Source organism: Emydura macquarii, unplaced genomic scaffold, assembly GCF_026122565.2.
Source record: "Emydura macquarii macquarii isolate MOO-44397 ecotype Brisbane River unplaced genomic scaffold, CSIRO-AGI_Emac_v2 contig_587, whole genome shotgun sequence".
In the NCBI taxonomy this organism is placed as follows: domain Eukaryota; kingdom Metazoa; phylum Chordata; order Testudines; family Chelidae; genus Emydura; species Emydura macquarii.
The window spans coordinates 10,615,170-10,630,188 of record NW_027130724.1 but is presented as its reverse complement, the minus strand read 5'-3'; the positions used below and the strand labels follow the sequence as shown (position 1 = coordinate 10,630,188).

General features: G+C 42.6%; 2 protein-coding genes and 2 non-coding genes across 5 annotated transcripts in view; all 4 read right to left on the bottom strand.

The window, feature by feature from the left end:
• RPS13 (ribosomal protein S13) lies at window positions 1-4,386 on the bottom strand. The gene is made up of 6 exons (XM_067540402.1): window positions 4,285-4,386; window positions 3,634-3,682; window positions 2,155-2,233; window positions 1,604-1,773; window positions 772-872; window positions 1-97 (listed from the first exon to the last, which is right to left on the bottom strand). The coding sequence occupies exons 1-6, from the start codon at window positions 4,305-4,307 to the stop codon at window positions 64-66; spliced, it is 456 nt and encodes a 151-aa protein (XP_067396503.1). The 5' UTR covers window positions 4,308-4,386; the 3' UTR covers window positions 1-63.
• LOC137148194 (small nucleolar RNA SNORD14) lies at window positions 332-427 on the bottom strand. Its single transcript, XR_010918472.1, has one exon. It is a non-coding gene; the product is annotated as a small nucleolar RNA SNORD14 (small nucleolar RNA).
• On the bottom strand, window positions 1,841-1,931 carry LOC137148193 (small nucleolar RNA SNORD14). The gene has a single exon (XR_010918471.1). It is a non-coding gene; the product is annotated as a small nucleolar RNA SNORD14 (small nucleolar RNA).
• A 2,596-nt stretch (window positions 4,387-6,982) lies between the features above and the next one.
• PIK3C2A (phosphatidylinositol-4-phosphate 3-kinase catalytic subunit type 2 alpha) overlaps window positions 6,983-15,019 on the bottom strand; it is a 96,473-nt gene continuing 88,436 nt past the window's right edge. For both annotated transcript variants that reach the window (XM_067540686.1, XM_067540687.1), the window contains exons 29-33: window positions 12,761-12,878; window positions 12,588-12,669; window positions 11,927-12,036; window positions 11,542-11,667; window positions 6,983-11,009 (exon numbers count right to left, since the gene is read on the bottom strand). In XM_067540686.1, coding sequence (XP_067396787.1) covers window positions 10,827-11,009; window positions 11,542-11,667; window positions 11,927-12,036; window positions 12,588-12,669; window positions 12,761-12,878 — 619 coding nt within the window. In that variant the 3' untranslated portion in view covers window positions 6,983-10,826. The remainder of the gene's footprint in view (window positions 11,010-11,541; window positions 11,668-11,926; window positions 12,037-12,587; window positions 12,670-12,760; window positions 12,879-15,019) is intronic.

Genomic DNA, 15,019 nt, shown 5'->3' with positions numbered 1-15,019 from the left:
TTTAGAAGATAACACAGGTCTTTAATGTGACTTTATTCTTTCAGTAAAAAGAAGAGTGAATTCTTATGCGACCAGAGCAGAGGCTGTGGATGACTCACTAGAAAAAAAAACAAAAACAAATTATTTTCCTCTCATTTTGGATGTTGCCAGTGCAATGGCAACTTCTCAAACAACTGAATTGCCAAAAAAACCCAAAACAACTTTGCTTCAAACCAATTTTACTATGTTTGACTAAGAGCATTACTATTTGATGGAGCAAAGAATAGCTACAACAACAGTAATTTTCAACAGCCTAGCTAGCTAAATTTAGGCTTTTCTGAATTACAGAAGCTCACTCAGACATCCAAGGAAGGTTTAGCCAACACTAAGGAAAACCTTTCTGGTGGAAACTGCAAATGGTTGGAAAAAAAATCAGTCATCATAGTGAGCAATCTGACCTGAGCAATGGAACTGATATGGGAACTATAGAGAAAGGTGATTTTAGATTGTTACATGAATTTTTAATGAGGGTACACGAGACTGCAGTTTATGATTGATACTGTATAATAAATTAATCTAGCTGGTGCTAGTCACTATATCAACCTACAAATTTACTGGATTTTCCAACATTCAAACATAGTAAAATCTGAAACCAGCCACTGCTTTGCTTTCTTATTTAGCAGTGTATTTGTTTGTTTACACACACGCACATGCACACGGAACTCAATTCCATTGTCAAGTAGCCCTATGGGACCCCCAGGTTGGAAATTACAAGAGAACAGACACACTTACTACTTCCAGTTGGGTGGGAGTACTCTCTTGGTCTTGTAGTAGCGAGCCAGTCTATGAATTCTGCTCTCAATCAGAATCAAACGAAATTTGGCATCTTTATCCTTAAAAATGAAAGGAAGATACAATCAAATCAAGAAATCCCCATTATGCATCCAAAGAGATCTTATCTATGCTTAAGACAAGCTTTGGTGAAAGGGGAAGTGTTTTAATATTATCCACAGCTACTGTAAAGGTCCATTATCCCCACTTTTGACTTTAACCCTGCTCTTGGACCCATCAACCACACTAGTCACCTACAGTGCATTCAGACACAAAGTATAAGATAAGCATCAGTGCTAACAAGACAGGTCCAACTTTCTTTTACAGGCAATACAAGTTTTAACTCTATCAGCCAAGCCCTTCTGATTTTACTGAGATGAAATAATGACCAACATTTCCTGAAGCACACGGAACATCTCTGCTCAGGCTGCAGTTAGCAGTCATGTAAAGATCAGAAAACAAGCTCAACACTTTGTATCAAAAACTGATTTGCACTTTGACAAACCATATGTAATATTAATTCAAATATTTATAGCAATTTCAGAACAGTATCACAGGATTCAACTTAAATTTAATTAATCTAATAAAATAACTGAATCTACAATGAAGTTGCTATATATAGTTGTCAAAAGCAAATGAAAAATCAAATAAGATTATCACGAAGTGTCTAAAATCAGTTCGAAGACTTTCAGGTTTAGCATAAGTTTTTACGGTGCTTTACCTTGATAGAAACTGTAATACATCACCACTATATTCTTCTGCCACTCAGAGACCTTGACCAAAGATTATTTACCTTTCTGTTTCTCTCAAGATGTTTGCGAACAGCAACAGCCTTCTTGATCAAGTGGTACAGATCCTCCGGAAGGTCGGGAGCAAGTCCCTTGGACTTAAGGATCCTTAAAATTTTGTTGCCAGTTACAAAACGAACTTGGGCAACACCATGAGAGTCCCTTAGGATTACACCTGAAATTAAGAGTTACATACTTTATACCAGAAAAAACAAGCAAACAAGTCCTATTATTCTAGAGGCTCACTCAGACATCCAAGGAAGGTTTAGCCAACATTAAGGAAAACCTTTCTGGTGGAAACTGCGAATGGTTGGAAAACAATCATCACAGTGAGAGACCTACATCTTACCAGAGCAATGGAACTGCTGGATCCCAAAGCTCTTTAATTTAACCTAACTTCCCCCCACATTGTACAGATGAAGAAATCCAAACTGACAGATATTAAGGTTACAAATTAAGATGTCCAATGTCACCAAGAAGTTTTGGCAAAACTGAGAATTAAACCTAGATTTGCAGACTTAAATCCATTCTTTTAAGTGTTGTTCAGAAAACTTACCAATTTGTGAAGGAGTTAGACCTTTCTTAGCCAGTTTGTAGATCTGTTCTTTTACGTCATCAGAAGTAAGTTTTAACCACTAGAAAAAAATTGATAAAGAGCCACAGTGATGAATAAGTATAGATTACAGAGAAAAAATTATACAGCTAATAGTTTTGAAATGCAATAATATTCTATTAATTATTCAAAATGTATGTGCACTATAAAAGGGAATATTCTTAACAAGTTTTAGTAACTGGCATGCATGGAACAGTCAGTGCTAATGACCAGAAGTACACATCCACATGATTTCTCTACAATCTCCTCTAAAGCTGGAGATGGACTGCTTTATGGTACCCAAGAGCATAACCAAACTCAGACTGCCACTACACCATAAAAGTAATGAAAAAATTACATCACCAAGGAGTTATCACTGAAGTCATAGCAACAGTGTAATTACTATGGTCATATAGCATATGGTGACATGCAAAAGAAAAAAGTTCCTGTAAAACTTCAAGTCTTAAGTGAATCAGAAATTGTTTTGGTGAGTGAATTATTAAAAGACAGTTTGTGGTTTGAAGTAAAGGATTGTCTGAGTGAATAGAGCACTACCTAACTGAGAATACTGATAGAGTACTGAAGTTCCACAACAATCTGATAAGAAAATCTAAAAAGAATTAAATGGACTCAACAATAGTTTTTTATTAAAAACAATTAAGTGAAATAGGTAACATTTCAAATGGACTTCCTTTTAAGATTTTCGTGAGAGACGATTGCTCTGATGGCAGCACTGCAGTGTTCTCCTAGCTGTTCTATCCATAGCTAAGAAGAGTGTTCTTAGAGGATGTTCAGAAAAGTAAACTTGAATTAACTGAAGATATGCATGCACTTAGAGAACATTAAATCCCCGTGAGGATGCTCTTGTTCAGAAGTGAAGTGGCCATCACTCATGAAGCTAAAGTGAAATAAGGCCACTACTTCTGAATAGAAGCACTCACACAAGTGGTTAGTGTGCTTTAAATTCACACCTTCAGTTGATTCAACTTAATTTTGCTGAGCATCCATGTGCAAACATGTCTAGGAAGCCATTTATTCTCCAAGTATATTCAATCCCTTGTCTTTGATACTGCCTACAGAAGTGCTGTGAAAGTAACCTAAAAAAAGGCAGAAATGTCCCATGAACTGGAGAGACCACAAACACTTTCCAAGCAAATGAAACAGCCATTAGATTGTAGGACCTGGTTTTCTATTGACAATCTCAACAACCCTCACACCAAATCAGTAAGAATTAAACTCCAAGCAGTCTCTCTGCAAGTCATACAACTAGACATCTATGTATTACAAGATGTGCTTTATTTTCACTGGGGGCATAAAACCACATCCATCAAACCAGAAACCTGTGTGAAAATCAGATCCTTAAACACCACACATCTGAGCTCAAGTCAAACCAATGGTCAAGAGGTGAAAGTAATCTGACAAGCAATCAAGAAGTTTACTTACTGTGGGCACACTGCGTCTATAAGGCAAGGCTGACTGGGACAGGCCCTTCCTGTTGGAAACAAAGGCATACAATGCTGACTGGAAAGAAATTTTTAAATTATAAAAACCTATTAGACACCAGGGCAACACGTGCACGTGGCAATCCCCTGGGCCTGTAATTTACCACTGGCACTACTGCCCAGCCTAGCCCGCAACTACCCTACTTTCCCGCACTGCCCTTTTCTCCTCCTTAGAGGGAGTGTATCTATTAGCTCTCACCAGCCTAGCACCCCATTAACTGCTCGGCGCGCCCCACACTACTGGCCCCCTGCAAACTAGAAAAGGCCGTGACCAAGCGCCCCTGTGCAGCATCGGATGGGGAGCGGGGGTGGGTTACAAGCGACACGCAGCGGGGACGGAGCAGGGCAGGCGCACAGGCTTATGCCTGCAGCGCGGAGCGGCAGCCAGCCGGGGTCGCCCCCAAGTACTTGCGCTACCCCCGGCTGCGAGCGGGACGCAAGGCCCAGCGCTACCGCCAAGCCTCACGAGCCGAGGCCCGAGTAGGGAAGCGGACGCCTCTGCCTCGCTCTGCCCACCCCGCCCGGGCCCATCTTTCCGCGCTTCACCAGGCGCGGGCCCCACGGGAACCAAACCCGGCGCTGCCAGCGTTACCCCGGAGCGTGCATGCGACCCATGATGGCGCCGGGCAGCGAAAGAGAGACCAAAAAAACTGGGCCAGATCATTCACCCCTTCCGCCGGAAGAGACGTCAGCGCATACCCCACCCCGTCCGCGCGCCGGCCAATCACAGAGGCGGCCTCCTCTCCCTCGACTCCCAGCATGCACTGCGGCACGAGGAGCCTACAGCTGGCGCGGGGGACCGGCGAGTATGGATGGGACATCCCAGACTGCACTGCGGCCCCTACCCTGGGCTGGGCGTAGATAGACGGGTGGGGCCTCGCTGGCGCCTGTCTCGCGCAGGGGGCGGGGCAGGAGCGGAAGGGCGGTTGCTGGTTGGTTGGTTCCAGTCGCTCCGGGCAGCGGGCGCAGCGGTTACGACAAGGGCGGGTCGCGCCCACGCTGGGATCGCAGCGGCCGCCTTCGGCGTGGCTGGGCCCGGGGAAGGTTCCAGACGTGCTGTGGGGCGGGACCAAGGGACAAGCCTGGGACTGTTGAGCTCGGCGAGCTGTGACGTCAGGCCGGGCAGAGACGGGCCTAGGGCCTGGTTCTGACGTAGCCCGGCACCTGGCAGCCACGTTAACAGGCAGCAGGTCTAAAGCCGACAGGCAGGGCCCCGCGTGGGGGAGGGGGGGCATAGGTTACCAGGGCCCAGCCCAGGCTGCGACCCCCATCATCCTGAGGGGAAAAACGAGGCTCAATCGTAGCTCAGGCCTGGGGCCACTTATGGAAACGTGTTGCTCTGCCGCTCTTGTCCAGAGCTCGTGAGAGTTGCAGATCGTGGAGATTTGTATCATGGGAGGGGGGCCCCGCTTACAAGTTCGTACTGGCCTGAAAAAATGACGCTTGGGCCCCGCCTAATGTGCTGGGCCTCCTGCATCCAGGAGGAGGTTCTTCTTCAGCCCCCTGCACAGGCCCCTGCGCAACTCGGTGGGGTGGCCTGAGGGCCCCACCTGTAACGCGGTTTAAAAAAAACACTAAGTTCATGGAGGATAGGTCCAAGCATGGCTAGTGGCCAAGATGGTCAGGGAAGCAACCCCAGGCGCTAGGTGTCCCTAAACCTCACCTAGAAGCTCGACTGGCCGTCCTGCTCTGAACTAGGAAAAAGCCTTTAATAAGCACCCTTGTGAAACAACAGATGGGGGGAAGGAGGCAGGCACAGCTTATTCCCCTGCCTGTGAGCTCTCCTCTGCTCAGTCCCTCTAAGGGTCTGATGCCAGCCATTGGTTCAAGGCAAGACAGTAGGCTGGATAAACCCATAGTTTGACCCACTATGGCTATTCTTATATTAGGAGCCTGTGCAGCAACAGGCCCTGTCTCTGCAATGCTCAGTACCCCATTTCTCCCCAGGCCACCTCTAGGCTTGGACACCACGGGGTGAGGGGCCACCCCATAGCATGCAAAATCCAAACCTCAAAACAAGACACTCTCTCAAACTTGTGCTAAACTGGGAAGGCAAAAACCTGGGCTTCCATAGCACCATAGCATGTGTCAGAGGCAGAATGGGCCTGCACACACCTGCTCCTATCACACCTTACACCACAGCACTCACATTCTGCAACTGTATTCAACTGTTGCATCTTATCAAGCAGCCAACCAGGGAGGAGGGTGGCAGCAAGGATGGGTCCCCGTGCCTAAGCAAGCAGCCTCAGTAGTCAGCGTAGGCACAACTGATATCTGCCCAGGACCCAAGGGGATAGACATTTTTCTCACTACTAACAAGCAGCAGTGCCAGATGTCCTAACCTGCCAAGCAATATATTTCTGACCATTAATTTACTGCCCTAGAGAAGTGTTCCAGTGCCCCAGTCTGGTTAATTTTTGATGTACCAAAGCTGCTATTTTCTCTTGTTATTTCCTGGTCACGTTACCACAGCTGTTGACTGAACTCTTTGAATCTTGCTCTTTCCAACAATTTGTAAGTTTCATCTGCAAAAGGTAAGACTTGTTTGGAGTGTGACGTTCATTTTTTCTTGCAAGGCAAGATATTGAGCATGGTAGTAAAAAGGTACCCAGCTCCTGATTCCTCCTATCAGCCACAGCACTAGATGGGCCATGCACAATTTACTCTTGCAACCTCGAGCCTGTGTTCCGTTCAGAACATCTCAGCATTATGGTGCACCAGGCTGCAGTGCTCTGTTAGGTACAGGTAGTTGAGATTAGCCAGGGCAGCTGCCCCACCATCCTACTATTGCTGCTACCCTGATTCCAAAAAGCATTAGAAATGTAACAATTATGTTAAAAGTAATTCTGATAGAGATAAATCCTTGAACATTTTTATTACGATACCTTTTTGTGTATCTCCTTGAAAGTTGTGCTTGTTTAGTCCTACAACTTTAACTTACACTAAGGTTTCTTTTAGAAAAAAGTTGATGCAAATATAATCGTAAAGGGAGGAGCATACTGAAAAATTGGAAGCCTTCAGAATACTAGTAATATTCCTGTCTTCATTATTCACTATATGTTACTGGACTTTTAATCCAGTAAAGACAAATTATAATAACCACTTTTCATTGACTTGAGCTGATCCATAAGGGTTTTAAAACTCTTCCTAAAGGTTAAGCTGACAGCTGACTTTTTTTTTTTTTTTTTGGTAAAGGCTTCAGGTTGAAGGGACAAGAAATATACTAAGGCAGAAATATACATACACACCTAAGAAATGGAAGAATTCACTCCTGCATTAATTAAGTGGTATTTATTGATTACATGATACACATAAATTCAGCATTTCCAACCATTACTATAGCCTTTGGCTTGTGTTACTGATTGCCAGTGCACTGGGTACAGAGTTTAGAGTTAGTTGTAGGAAGGGCTATTTCTTTTTTTTTTTTTGTTTACCACAAATCTGCTACTTTACTTAATCACTTTTCTTCTATACTCTGCCTTCCTTAAAGCTTCTAAGTATGATTCTAGCCCTTTTTCCTAATCTCTAGAAATGTGTTTTGCATTTTATATACACACAAATAATGTGGTGGAATTATCAGTGTCCTGAGCTTTCCAGGTGAGGGGAGGAACCTAACCTGAAGTTTGACAGAATATGCTTAAGCGAACCATAGGCCACGGAACACAGCTATCTAAATCCCTGCATTGAAAGTTTCAATTCCGATGTTTACAAAGCTCACTGTTAGGACTAATTTAATACTAATATACTGAAAAAATGTTATGCTGCACTTTAGGTTTGGTTTCAAGTGTACACAATACAGCACTGGGAATTTTGAATACTGAAGGCCAAGTTGTATCGATGTACATAGACTTCTTTTGGCTTTCAAATGAAGTTGTCCACATCTTACTGTTTGGCTTCACAGGTTTGTGAGTGGGGGGTGGGAAGGGGAAAAAGACAGCACCAGTTCTTTATTCTAGAATAGTGTTTAATGTAATGGTAGGACAATTATCAAATCACATTTAACCCATTAATTAAAGGTAGGGTTTTGATGGTCATTTTGTACATCTTTATTAGCCATCAGTGTAATTACTGAAGTATTTGGTTCTTACAGATGTATAGACAATGTGAGGCAAACTACTATATTTGCTCCCAATGAGTTTTACCATCTATACAACATTTGCACTATTTTAATCACAGTATGTGAGTAAATAGCATAAGGAAGTTGATTTCCTGTGGATGAGAATGGTACAATATTGCCCAAACCTCCCCCCCTCCCTGTAACATGCATATTCTGCAAATACCAGAAATAAGGTTTATTTAATTTGGAAAAAAGTCACCATATTAGAATCCTAGAAAGAGCAGTCACTGTAAGGCAAGGTATTGAGATGTCTACACAATCTAATTTTTAAAAATAGAGAAATGAGAGCTTTATCAAAGATTGCACATGCATCTACATACAGGTACCTGTAGATCATAAAAAGGCAGTAATAAAAATCAGTGCAAAGTCCTAGGTAGGTTATTTAGTAGAGAAAAATGAGGTGGTAACTGTTCTTAGAGCAAGCTGTTATTCTGAAATATCAAAACATAATGGTCCTTAGAAGCAATTCTATTTCTGGCTGCAGGCCACATGTTGCATAAAATATAATCTTTTTACTAGATCAAACAAGGTATAAAAAGCTGTTGAGACTATATTCATTTTAAAACATCAAATTAGTGTACTGGCAAATTTCATTTAAATATGTTCCTTTTTTATGCTTACTTTTAATTCATTTAATAAAAGATTAAACACAGTTTATCAAAAAGGTCTTGACCACTGATTTTTTTCTAACCCATCAAGAATAGTGCAAAGAGATGCAAACTCAGTGCTGTTCCTCTAATATTTTGGTGAGGACCCAAGACTAGATTTTACAGACAAAAAATAAAAACATGATCCTAAAAAGCTTTAGCCAATGTGTATTTTGTAAAAGGGGAGGGAAAGGCACAGAAATCAGTTGAGCTATGAAGAACATTGTTAACCAGAAGTCAGGACAAATGCCAACAATCATACAGTACTACATGTTTTCTAACCAAAGTCCAGACAACTGTTACAGTTGCAGAAATCAATTTTTTAAAAAAAGCATTAAGTTTCTACTTACATTTTGTGCTGTAAGACACTGTGCTGTAATAATACTGCAAAAAGGCAGTACGTATTGCTTTCAATTTATTTAACAATGAAACGTTTCACAAAAACAGTAGCCTACTTTCCTGTGTCTAAGTGACTTGTGGTTTTGATGATGGAATGGAATAAGTCTCAAAAGCATCAAGTGAGCAGGAAATACAATCTAGTTAGTTATATTTACTATGTGTTACTATTTACATGCTATATACTGAATGAAAAATTGTGCACAGGACAGCAAATAAAACTGGGATTCTGCATTTTAACTAACTCCCATTAGTAACAAACCAGTTCTAACATTCAGAAAAACATTCGTAGATGTTTATTGTAATCATTCCTAAGAAATTGGACCGTGAATGTTTTAGACACCAAAAGAAGATTTAAGTGTACTTTTCAATTGTACTTTGCTCTTCTGGGTTGGAAAGGTGATTGGTCATTGTACTGGTGTGGGGCAGGGAGGGGGGCAGCAGAGAATCAAAAGAACATTTTATTGCTGGACAAATAAAATAGATTGTCAGTTTCCTGTCCTGTCTCTTCATCATTGCATATTTTACTTTAAGTTCCTTGCTAGTGACAGTCAGTATTATATTCTATAACTATCAGCCTTCATTGAAAAGTGTTTCTAATTTAGTGCTAAAAATATTGTGCGATTTACAGTCTTCATACAGCTTTGTCCAGGGAGAACAGACTGGTCACCATAAAACTGATCAGTGAATTAAGAAACCCATACATGTAGTGCAGTCAGACCTACAGGACTCTCGTAATTACATATATGATTCAGTAAATTGTATTTACACCCAGTTCTCTCCCTATGATATTTTAAATATATCACATACAGGAATAAAATTTATCAATACAGTTAATTTTCACGAGAGGTGAGGGACTGACAATACTAGTCTGAGCCAGGTATATCTGCCAACACAAATCATTTATGAGTTGCAACACATCTGCTATTGCAGTCCTATGTCGTTCAAGTAGAGACAATTACAGTACATGAAGTTATGGGATAGGGTATTTTCTTATGTGTAAATATCAGATGTGACACCATAGTGAAACCCAAGGTCTCTAGAGATAAATAGTTAATTTATTTGCTGACTGCACTACTGACATCCTTAGAAGTTTAAAAACTGTTTTAAAATGCTGGAAGACCACACATTCACATGGCATCACATGAAACCAGTCTTCATTTAAAGTTTGCAAATTATCAGTGACTTGCACACAGAAAACATCACTTAAATGAACTGACTAATCTTACTCAGATAGTTGGTATAACTCCAGCTATGTCTAGGAAACTGCACAAGTTTTCCAAGGGAAAGAATCAGTATGAGGTGGCTAAAAGCTGGATAAGAGTTTGTTAAACCTGGCTAACGGGTAAATATTTTTAAATTTCAGAAATGAGGTACAAGAAGCATTTGAATAAGGTAAGGCACCATTATTTACATCTTCTATTACGGGCACCCATTCTGATTAATGTTTTAGATAAATCTGAATCGTGGATTAAATGCAACATTTTTCCAGCTGTTCTGTCCAATTTCATTTCTGACAGTCTGTGCACTGACATTTTACAGACCATTGCTACAGCAATGAATGGCAAATAGTAAAAACCCCACATCTTTACTCTGGTGTTCTAGGGCACCCTTGCCATACACAATGTAACATGGAAAAGAACAGTTGTACTATATCCACAGGACAAGTGATTAAAATGTGGTTGAACTGATACAGTAAAGCCAGAATAAACTATCTGAATATTCCAGGGATGGTTCAAAACCTTAGTTATCTGCAAGTATTCTGACTACAAACTTAATTTACATTAATGCTTGGATATTATCACAGAAGCGTAAACAAATGATTTCTAGAAATCCTGTGGTTTAAATTTTGTGAAGGTTGGTCCAACATGTGTTGAAATGCAGAGTCTCATTTGTCCAAGTCATTTTCAAGTAGGAAAAATGCACAAAGCACAAGTGAGCAGAGTTGTTTCACTTATTTTCTGCTGTAGGAGTTCACAGATATGGCACAGCAGTCAGCCGATACCAGTTAACAGTCTCCTTGCTCAAGTTGAAATCCTTTAGGGACAGTGTAACTCCACCCAGGAAGAAGTTCTCACGCAACGATTCTGCACTAAGCACACTTAGCTGAAGCTCCCTCTGCTTCAATGTCTCCTTACTGTATCCACTGTACACAAGCTATGAAAAAACCACAGTCAATGAAAGCTAAGAGAGTTTGTTAGATGCCCAGAATAAAATAAGGGATTGCTGGTGGTTAAAGCAAGGTGATTGATAGATAGGGCTCCTGGGTTGCTCTCCTGGGTCTACAAGGAATTTGCTGTATGACCCTGGGCAAGTCTGTGTCTCAGTTATCCTGTGTAAAAAGGGGATGTTTATCTGTTAGAGGGACATTGTGTAACTTGTGTTTAAAGTTCCTGAGTAGCTTGGATGGAAGGTGCTGTTAGTGCAAAGATGGCTAAATCCAATCAGTTCAAGTAACCAGAGTGAGCAACAAGTGATGTGGGTTATGACTAGTGCAGTTTGTGAATTCAAATTAGAATATGCCAATCAATATTTGGCTTTAAGATTTTTTTTCCCCCTTTGCAGAGTTATGATCTTGACTCTGAGAAACCTCTGCTTTACCATACACTTAAGCTATTCCTGTGGTCACCAGCATGTAATTTATAAAAGAAAATTATGGAATCTTTACGGGGTAACTGATTTATCTTACCATTTCATTGAATGTTGGGTTCCTTGTTTTTCGTGTGATTTTGGTTTTGCGTTTAGATGTTTTATTCGTATCTGGAAGTAAGTATGTTTTTACATAGGGATTTGGATCTGCACCATCTTCAGTGACCTGTAAAGATAGGCTAATTGTTATGCTCTTCATTCTACTTTTATGTATGTCCATTTGAATATCTTTCCCTCCAAAGAAATGCATTAGAGTTTGTGTCCACCCCAATTAACTAATATATGAACAGCTGCTCATAATTAGACTAACAAAACAAATGTGATTAAGGAAAAAGATACTTCCATTCTGTCTCTCACATACACACCTAACTATGTCAGTCACACAATACAAGTGTGTGAATTTTTGGTTCACTTTCTTTACTCACCAGGTCTTTAATGTGCATCACCATGATAAACAGAGTGCCATTTCTATATGAGATAGACAACTTTACTTCTCCTCCCACTTTGCCGGAGGAAGGACTCGATGGACTTGCATCTAAAAAGATGCACACAAATTATTTTCCTTTACACAATTTTCCATCAGTACCACTGTACTGAGTTGATTAAGTGTATTGAAAACTGACAAATGTAAGACTTATGCCAAGTTCACTTCCTTGTTTCAGTTTTTATCAGTGTGCCAGGAACTTTTTAACTCCAAAATTGGGTACCCAGAAAGAATAGATATTTATTCTAACAGGAATCAACATGGATTAGAGTGAGCGCATTGGAGTAATTTCCTTGATCTGCTTAATAAAAGCATTAAAAATAAGCAAAAAATTCTCACTTATAAATAAAAATAAAAATTGCACATCCTACACTGAAGCCATATAGTGTAGGATTTATCCTGAAAGACATTTTCAAAGCAAAGGAGACTTGAATTTGGCATGAAAACTAATTATTTTTTATGAGGGGAAAATGATTAAACTGCGGAATCAATTAGCAGATGGAATTTGTACTGGGCAATACTGAAGTACTTTCAAGTTTTTCATGATATATTACAGTCATCCAATTTACCACTTTGCCCCCCCAAGAAGCTTGTGTTCCTACCTGTAGACTTAGCTATTCCATCTATTCCTTCAGCTTTGTCATCACGAAGTAAAGGGTGGAAAAAAGTATAAACAAGATCACACTGCATTTGGGGAAAAGGTTACATGTTAGCTTAAAATGTACTAAAATCTGAGAGTTTGATTTAATTTTGTTTAAATGCTTTGAGCAATCACCTCTGCCACCTCTGCTGAACTGTTCATCAAACTCTGTATGTAGCTATTCAGCTCTATTTTTCTTTTGGCTGCCACATCTTTTATATGAGTTCTTCCCAGAACCATCTTATTAGGAAAGCTACAAGAGAATGACAAGATGCATTTTGTTGCCATTTTTACTCAAGTTAGTTGTACTTAAATCTTAACTTTTATCCTGAAGTGCTGATATCTATCTTGACAATGAAGTAATGACTTGACAAAGCACACTAGTGTATTTGCTTTATAAAAGCTACGTTACATTTGCTATATTCAACATTACACAAACAAAAATACATTTAAACAACACTAAGGTTGCAAAGTGAGGCACTCAAAAGCTCAGAAGTGCCAGAATCAAGGTTGCCTTGTGCAAAAACAAGGTTACTTACCAGTAACTGTTGTTCTTCGAGATGTGTTGCTCATATCCATTCCAATGTAGGTGTGTGCGCGCCCCGTGCACAGATTCCCGGAACCTTTTCCCTAGCAAGCCCCGCATGGCCAGCTCAGGCGCCCCCTGGAGTGCCGCGCTCATGTCGCGGTATAAAGGGCGCTGCTGGCTGCGCGGGTCCCCAGTCCCTTCTTTCTGCCAACTCCGACAGCGGGGACGGGGGGTGGGTTTGGAATGGATATGAGCAACACATCTCGAAGAACAACAGTTACTGGTAAGTAACCTTGTTTTCTCTCTTCGAGTGATTGCTCATATGCATTCCAATGTAGGTGATTGCGTAGCCGTACCTTGGAGGAGGGTAGGAGTTATCGGTGACCTGCTCTAGACAGCACGGCTCTGCCGAACCCTGCGTCTTCCCTTGCTTGTTCCACGATGGCGTAATGCGACGTGAACGTATGGACTGACGACCAGGTCGCTGCCCTGCAGATGTCCTGCAGGGGAACCCTCTCTAGAAAGGCTGCGGAAGAGGCCTGGGCCCTAGTGGAGTGTGCTCTCACCGGCCCTGGGAGGGGTACTCCTGCCTGCTCATAGCATGCTTTAATGCAGGCAGTAATCCACTTGGAGATGCGCTGGGTGGAGACAGGCAAGCCCTTCATCCTATCCGCCACAGCCACGAAGAGCTGTGTCGACTTCCGGAAAGGCTTGGTCCTCTCGAGATAGAAGGCCAAGGCTCGCCTGACGTCCAGCGAATGTCCCCTCCTTTCCTCCTCCGACCCATGGGGTTTGGGAAAGAACACAGGAAGGAAAATGTCCTGGTTACAGTGGAACTGAGACACCACCTTAGGCATAAAAGCCGGGTGAGGCCTCAGCCGGACCTTATCCTTATAAAAAACCGTGTAGGGGGGCTCCGAGGTTAACGCCCTCAGTTCGGAGACCCTTCTGGCCGAGGTGATAGCCACTAGGAAGGCCACCTTCCATGACAAGAGTAGAAGGGAGCACGTAGCCAAGGGCTCGAATGGGTGACCCATCAGCCCGTTGAGGACCAAGTTGAGGTCCCAGGGTGGCACCGGGTCCCGCACCTGAGGGAAAGCCCTCTCCACCCCCTTAAGGAACCTCACCGACATAGGGTGAGAAAACAGGGAGCGGCCCTCCATGGGTTGGTGGAAGGCCGAGATGGCTGCCAGGTGGACCTTGAGGGAGGCCAAAGCCAGGCCCTGCAGTTTAAGCTGCAGTAAGTACTCCAGGATGGCCTGAATAGGGGAGATGCTAGGGTGTAACCCTCTCGCTTCTGCCCACCCCGAAAACCTCCGCCACTTAGCTTTGTATGTTACTTGCGTGGACGGCTTCCTGCTGCCCAGGAGGACCTGTTGAACCTGCATAGAACAGGCCCTCTCTCCCTCCGTCAGCCACAAAGTCTCCAGGCGGTAAGGTGGAGGGAGGTCAGGTCAGGGTGCAACAATCTCCCATGGTCCTGGGAGATCAGGTCGCACCGTCTGGGTAGTGGAATCGGTTCGGTGATGGAGAGGTCGAGCAGCATACTGTACCAATGCTGCCTCGGCCACGCTGGAGCAATCAGTATCACGTCCGCCCTGTCCCTCTTGATCTTTAGGAGGACTTGGGGCAGGAGCGGGACAGGGGGAAAAGCATACATTAACTCCCCTGTCCAGGGCACCAAAAAGGCATCGGACAGAGAGCCCGGCTCGCGACCCCTGAGCGAGCAAAACCTCGGGCATTTCCTGTTCTCCGCTGTAGCGAACAGGTCCAGACGGGGAGAACCCCACCGTTGGAAAAGGGAAGCCACTATGTCCTGGTGTAAGGACCATTCGTGGCGGGGAGAAAAAACTCTGCTGAGGCGG

What these genes read in the sequence shown, in the direction of transcription:
- RPS13 (XM_067540402.1), bottom strand. Translation starts at nt 4,307, where the DNA reads ATGGGTCGCATGCACGCTCCGGG. An exon ending in ATCTTGAGAGAAACAGAAAG is followed by an intron (nt 873 to 1,603) that starts GTAAATAATCTT and finishes TTCATTTTTAAG; the next exon opens with GATAAAGATGCCAAATTTCG. An exon ending in CTCCCACCCAACTGGAAGTA is followed by an intron (nt 98 to 771) that starts GTAAGTGTGTCT and finishes TTTTTTTTCTAG; the next exon opens with TGAGTCATCCACAGCCTCTG.